General features: G+C 43.0%; 1 protein-coding gene across 5 annotated transcripts in view; it reads left to right on the top strand.

Moving 5' to 3' along the window:
- Window positions 1–7,500, top strand: part of ndst3 (N-deacetylase/N-sulfotransferase (heparan glucosaminyl) 3) — a 54,138-nt gene that overhangs the window by 10,588 nt on the left and 36,050 nt on the right. For all 5 annotated transcript variants that reach the window (XM_084082347.1, XM_084082346.1, XM_084082350.1 and 2 more), the window contains exons 3-4: window positions 5,793–5,880; window positions 7,458–7,500. The exon at window positions 7,458–7,500 is cut by the window's right edge and continues 112 nt beyond it. In XM_084082347.1, coding sequence (XP_083938473.1) covers window positions 5,793–5,880; window positions 7,458–7,500 — 131 coding nt within the window. The remainder of the gene's footprint in view (window positions 1–5,792; window positions 5,881–7,457) is intronic.

Genomic DNA, 7,500 nt, shown 5'->3' with positions numbered 1-7,500 from the left:
CGCATACACGCACGCACATAGACACGCTCGTTCACAGCCCCAGTGCTACTCACAATTAATCATGTAGACGAACCAAGAACTCTGACCTGCTTTTTGCAGGAATGAAACACTTTGAAATTTGTTCTCACAGTTAGTTTACACACAAACACAAACACAAACACACACACATACGGTACACACCTTTGACTGTGGATGGAGAGGTGAACTGTAATTCATGCCTGGCTTCCCTATCAGTGTACATGTGTGAAAAGCTTTGTGCTTTTTTAAATGTTTCTGTGTGCATGTATTCACATTCACGAAGGGATCATCATCATGCATTTTTGATTCAGATCTGACTCACAAGCTGATGGCTGTGGAATATTTATGAATTTTGGCCAGAGGGAGAGATGACAGCAATGGAAATGGTTGAGAAAGACAGAATGGGAATATGGTGGAGTTGCTGTGGTAGCCGAGTAAAAGGGTTTGTGAACGACAGTGAATGCCAGCTGTCCAGATGCCTGTCTCCACTGAGTTGCAGCCCACCATCTATATAGCTGGCACCTGTTCTGACTGTTCTGATGCACACACGCACGCACACGTGCACATGCACACACACGTGGGCACACACGCACGCGCGCACACACGCACACACACACGCACGCACGCACACACTGGCAGTGCTTCTGACACCACTAGCGTTAGCCAGCTGTGGGATTGGCAGAGAAAGTAGGGCTATCGCTAACCGCTAATCCCAACAGTGTGTGTGTTTACCTTCCTGACCGGGCTTCTCAGCCTCTCACAGATGCTACATGGTCCCCATCTCCCGCTTATCCAAAATCCCTCCTCCCCCTTTCAGAGTGTTTGAACCGGTCCCCGGCTCTAAGCTCGGTTCCCAGTGGACAGATTGGCACCATATCGCTTAAACCCCTCAGTTCTCTCAGATCTGCTTGAGGTGGCAGTGGAGAAGCAGTGGGAGAGTTGACAGTATTGCTCAAGAGACACAGAATTGGGATTGTGTCAGAAACTCTTGTCCACAACATGTGCCCTCCTTTTTCTGACTGCTCATGAAACATTGAAAGTATATTCAAACTGAATTCTGTAAGATTCAAGCCCTACCTGGCATACCTAGATTTCCCACACAATCACTGAAATGTCTACTGTTAAGCTATAATGAGTGAGCCTGAATGAGAAGGCAAGATAATTCTCTTTGAGTTTCATACAATACCTTGTAAACCAAGTAGTGGAAGACCGACCGACTTCAAACGGATAGGCGGCTGTCCAGAACCGTTGATCCGGCCGCTATGCAACCCGTTTGACTTAAAGCCCATGGCGGGCGTGATGCGCCGAGTGGGAAGTCGGTCGGATCAGCGGATCTCCATCAAGTGATAAAACAGCAAATCCCCATATAGTATGCTAGAGGTTTGCGGCCCTCTCACCTACGTCGCACCGCCGATCCGACCGATATGTCTGAGTCATAGTGTTGGGGCTTTGTCAGACCCGTTACCCAGTACCCGTTGTATGAGTCCCTTTTATGCCCATATATGGAGATCCCTGATGTCATCAATATATGGCCATATATAGGTATGCCCATATATGGGCATATCGGTTGGATCGGTGCAGAGCCATATAAGGAGAGTTGCGTCACCTCCGCTCACTTCATTGGGCCAGTCTTCTACAGAGCCTTAATTCTATTGGAGATCAGAATAGAGACAAAGCCCTGAACAGGAAGTTTACGGACTCTATGAGCTTTTGTCACTATTTTGAGTTTACATGAACCAAGTGACCGGCGCTGTTTTCAGCCCCCGAGGTGACGCAACTCTCTAATACAAGGCTCTAGATCGGCAGTTCTGGACAACTGGATATCCTTGGTGTCATCAATATGAGGTCATAGTACTGGCCTGGACTCCATATTTGAGAGTCCAGGCCAGTACTAGACCCAGAGAGAGAGAGAGAGAGAGAGAGAGAGAGAGAGAGAGAGCACAGGACAGATATTTGCCTGACACGGAACTCCATATATGGGCATAAAAGGGACACAGATAGACAGGTACAATTTGTTTTGAAGTGGTGGAAGATTACTCATAGTCTCCTCCATCTTCACCTATGATCAAATACAAAACGGTAGAGCCTAGATTTGACAACCAGCTAGTGAGGCCCTCGGGATGAAGGAATCAGGCTAATCCATACAGCACTTCAATGTCAATGCCGTTCCAACGGGAGCTTAAAATGTGGAACTTCACACCCAAAATGCACTGCTTTGTATAGGGTTCCTCCGGAATCAATGTACAGCACTAGAAGTTGATACTGGAGAACATTTAACAGCTAAAAAAGGCACAAAAAAAAAGAAGAAGGACTTTAAATCAACACTGTGTACAAGTCATGCAGTCCTCCATAACAGTGTTGTTGTCACTATACAAATACCCACAATCAGCAGTATATTACCCATTGTACAGTATACTGCTGATTACCCATTGCATTGTATGTTGGATATTGTTGGCATTCTGCTGTTTCATGAAAGTGTTATGAGAGAACCATATATTGTTTATCATTTTTCATTAGTTTTTATTTTCATTTCGTTTTGACTTTTTGTTTTCATATTAAGTTTAGTTTTAATACGTTTTTACAGCAGCTTTGCTAGTTTTGTGTAGTTTTCTGAAAATGCTCAGTTCTATTTTAGTTTTTAATCATTTCAGTTTTAGTTTTATTTTATTGTAATTAGGGTTATTTGGGTAAAAGTCTGATAAAAAAAATTGTATACTATAATCTTAACAAAAAAATCATACCATTTACATAAATGTATTCACAGTTAAAACTGGCACTGCTAAAACGTTGAATGGTAGATTTAATATCCGCCCAAAATATTAGGCTTATGTATGAAATAAATTGACACGGATAAAATCTAAGAAAAGGTTCTTTATGATTTAGGTTGTTTTAGTTTGTTGTGCAAAGACACAATGCAGTTTCAGTTAGTTATCGTTTTCATTTGATTTAAAACACAGCCGACAGCATCTGTAGTCGTTAGAGGCTGAGCTTGGTCTATTAATGAGGGAAGTGGTAATTGTTCCATTGATCAGTTTCTGACCTATACTGTAATTAGAAAAAAGAAACAAAGTCAAAAGTGCAGCTGAAGCTCACTAGGGCATCCCATGGCATTCAGTGGGGTTACATGGAAAAGAACAACCATATGCGTGTATAAGAAAAGGCCCACACACACACACACACACACACACACACACACACACACACACATACACACACACACACACACACACACACACACACACACACACACACACACACACACACACACACACACACACACACACACACACACACACACTCTCTCTCTAACAAACAAACAAACAAACATGTACACTCGCGTCTGTGTGTGTTGTTGATACAGTACCCGTTAATAATGTATTTAGGCCACGCACATTGGGAAGTGCATATTGAGTTAGCATGCAAAGCACTCAACTACGTCTCTCTCTGTGTGTGTGTGTGTGTGTGTGTGTGTGTGTGTGTGTGTGTGTGTGTGTGTGTGTGTGTGTGTGCGTGTGCGTGTGCGCGTGTGCGTGCGTGCATTTTCAAAAATTAAGATGTAAAACATAGAATCGCAGAGGAGACATGAGATCGAATTATGATGGCATGTGCATCTGTCAGCACGGAGCCACCTTCAACACCATTAGATTATACCTACTGAAGACAGTGTGTGTGTGTGTGTGTGTGTGTGTGTGTGAAAAGAGAGGGGGGACAGGCAGGCAGAGACAGTCTGTGTGTGACAGAAAGAGGGAGGCAGACTGCCGTGGCAGTGCCCATGAATTCTGCCCCTGCCATCGGCTGCTCAGGTCTCATAAATCAGGCGGAGGTCCACCCACGCTCCCGTGCGGTGGGATCGATTAACCCAGCCTGGCAGTGATCAATAGAGATGTGCCATGCAATAGAGATGTTGTGTGTAGGCTGGCAGAGAGACAGACAGACATAAAGGCAGAGAATATGCACACAAAAACCCACGAGTTTGAATAATGCCACTCGTCCAGGGAGGGAACAGAGAGAACGGCGAGCTGATAGCAAGGAGGACGAGAGGAGAGGAAAGGGAGAGGCTGCAAGAGGAGCGAGTTAGAGAGAGAGAGAGAGAGAGAAAGAGTGATCTTTTTCCTTCACGCTGCTTCAGCCTTCCTTTCAAATTAGAACAGGCCCGTCTCCAGAGAATGTGACATTTTCACGGAGCGAGAGCGAGGGAGGGACGGAGGTATGGAGAAAGGGAGAGTGTGGGAGGGGTGGGGGGGTGGGGGGTGGAAGAATGATGGGGGGCAGAGAGAGGGGGTTGCAGGGTTTTAGAACCACGGAGGTTGGCAGGATAAAAAGAAGCAGAATGAGAGAGAGAGAGAGAGAGAGAGAGAGAAAGAGGGAGAGCACAGGACAGATAGTTGGTAGATAATGGAGTGCCAGGGACGGATGGAGAGGCCGGTGTTGGTGGGGGCGGGGAGCGTGGGGTTATTAGTCCACCCTCTAGAGGCTACTAATGCACTGACCTTCATTAACTTACTGTGTGTGTGTGTGTGTGTGTGTGTGTGTGCTCGCGCTAGTGTGTCCGCGTGCTTGCGTGCGTGTGTGTCCGTGTGTTTGCGTGTGTCCGTGTATGCATTGTGCGTATGTGTGTGCGCGTGGGCGCACTCCCCTCAGTTAACTCTCATTACAGACTCTTTGTTTAAGGGCCAGTAAACTAATGAGTTCATTAAATAAGAGTATAGCCCAGTACAGTGGGGAGGACACACAGCCAGGGACACGGAAGGATTTAAGAACAGGGCAGGCTGATAGAAAACAGTTGAGTTGGACATTAAAACTAACTCTGACTAACAACATATAATGGTTACTTTGTTGCTCATGTTCGTAGCATTTGTTAGAAAATGAGGTTTAGTTGTCTGTGAGAGTGATTGGAGGAAAAGTCTCTCTTTTTCTCTCTTCTCTTTGTGTGTGAAGGTATGTTTGTGTGCATGCATTGTGTGCACATTTGTTCTCAGTTATGTGAATGAATAGCATTGGCATTGCTATTCATCGAGTACATGCAGTGTTTTTATCAGTATTATTATTATCTTCTTTTTATACTGTATTGTGCAGAAAATGTTACATTTCACTGCTTGTATGAGTGAGTGACAAATAAGACCCTCTTGAATCGTGTGTATGTATGTGTGTGTATATATATATATATATATATATATATATATATATATATATATATATATATATATATATATATATATATATACAGCGCATATACAGCGCGTTGCGATGCGACGCGTTGTGAGCTTGTAGATCGGCTATTTTCAAATAGCCTATGTATAAAATAGAGCTAAAGTGGTTAATGCATGTTTTATAATATCATAATTCATATCTGAAAAGTAACTAAAACTAAACTAAAGTTTTCAAATAATTGTAGTGGAGTAAAAGTACAATATTTGCCTCTGAGATGTACTGGAGTAGAAGTAAAAGTACTATTGGAAATTGGAAATACTCAAGTAAAGTACAAATACCTCAAAATTGTACTTAAGTACAGTATTTGAGTAAATGTACTTAGTTACTTTCCACCACTGTATATACATATATATATATATATATATATATATATATACAAACACGCACGCACACACACACACACACGACACACGACACACACACACACACACACACACACACACACACACACACACGACACACGACACACGACACACGACACACACACACACACACACACACACACACACACACACACACACACACACACACTGTGCAGTATGTTTATCTGTCTGTCTCTGCAGGCTCTTCTTGACACTCAGGAGCAGCTGCGATCTCAGATTTCTAACTTTACCTTCAACTTGGGCTTCTCTGGAAAGTTCTACCATACAGGTACGCAATGTGTATGTGTTATCTATCTATCTATCTATCTATCTATCTATCTATCTATCTATCTATCTATCTATCTATCTATCTATCTATCTACCTTGCTACTGAGAATGCGTTCATGTTTGTATCTGTATATGTTGGTATCTGACAGTGAGGATTATATCTGACCTGTGGAATACCTGTTTGTCTACCACAGACAAAGCAGTCAAAGTCATGGGTCGTGCTTACACAGAGGGTGCGTTCGGAAATTACGCACCGGAGCACACTCGCCTATTAGTTTGTATTGGCCAGTGCGCTCAGCGCTGTATTTTCGAACGCGCCCAGAAATAGAGATTATTATTCATCCAGCATACAGAAATCCTACTATAGCCATTCTTACACGGTCAGTTATAATTTCGCTCACAAACTAGACTTCATTTTGAAGTCTAGTTTCCAGTTCCTGAGACGACTTGAATTTACAGACCACACAGCACTGCCTTATATACCGTATGTTCGCTAATACGAGATTAATTGCATTGCCATGTGGCTTGGGCTTAATTGGGATACGTACCATACCGGTTTCTCTGGCATATTTAGCTCATTGACTATAGGCTACTCATGGAATACTTGACATTGCTGACGAACATTTTCCAAAGCCTACCACGGTTTGTTTGATTTCAGAGGAAGCCATTAACTGTTGTGCATGTATTATTTATTATGCATAGTTTATGAATTTGAAGTGCAAATTGATTTGAAAAGTCTGGCCGAAAATAGTCCCTGGAGACAAGATTGACTTACAGACAGTAAAGTTCAAATGTACGCCTTATTAACTACTTAAACCCTATTGTACGCCAAATAGCAAAAAAATCTACAAGCTCACAACACATGCCAACGCGATGTGATGTGAGCTTGTATATCAGCTATTTCTGCAGAATGTTCACCTATTTTCGCTGAACGTTTGCCTATTATGCCCAAAATAGGGACACTAGACTTTTGTGCTTAATGATGGTAAGATTTAATGACTTTGGAGAAAATTAAATGAAATGCAAAATCTAAAAAAATAAAGCCAGTTATGGGAAGCAGTCTATGTTTATAAACGATATGTGGCCGGCAATGACATGTATGGAGCTGGTATGGCCCTTTATAAGCATTATTATGCCTTATATTTGATCTGTGGTCCCACTCCCTCTTTACGATTTCTTCCATTCAATGTTTTTGAGGAAGGCTTTAACATTGCTCTGAAACAACCTCAACCCGATCTCTAGACTGCGAGCTACTGGGCTCTATGTACAAGGCTAGGTTTGAGAGGCAGTGGAATGATTTAGCTTTCATAGGCTCTGTTGTGGTTGCGCTGATGGATTGCATTGACTTTCTGGTCTCAGAAATAATTGTTTAAGTCTGTAACATATCAGAGGTTGAAAGCAATAAACAAGACGGAGAAAATACAGATAATCATCACCATGCCGTGCTGTCATCTATCGCCATGGCTTTCATCACCATGGTCACAGACATGCAGCGACTTTTAACTTAATTATTTGTGTGTGCGTGCGCGCGTGTGTGTGTGTGTGTGTGCGTGTGCGCGTGTGTGTGTATGTATGTAGGCACAGAGGAGGAGGACGAGGGTGACGATGTACTGCTGAAGTA

This window comes from Gymnoscopelus microlampas, assembly GCF_963454915.1.
Source record: "Gymnoscopelus microlampas genome assembly, chromosome: 2".
Taxonomy (NCBI): domain Eukaryota; kingdom Metazoa; phylum Chordata; class Actinopteri; order Myctophiformes; family Myctophidae; genus Gymnoscopelus; species Gymnoscopelus microlampas.
This window is presented reverse-complemented; position numbering and strand designations above follow the sequence as displayed.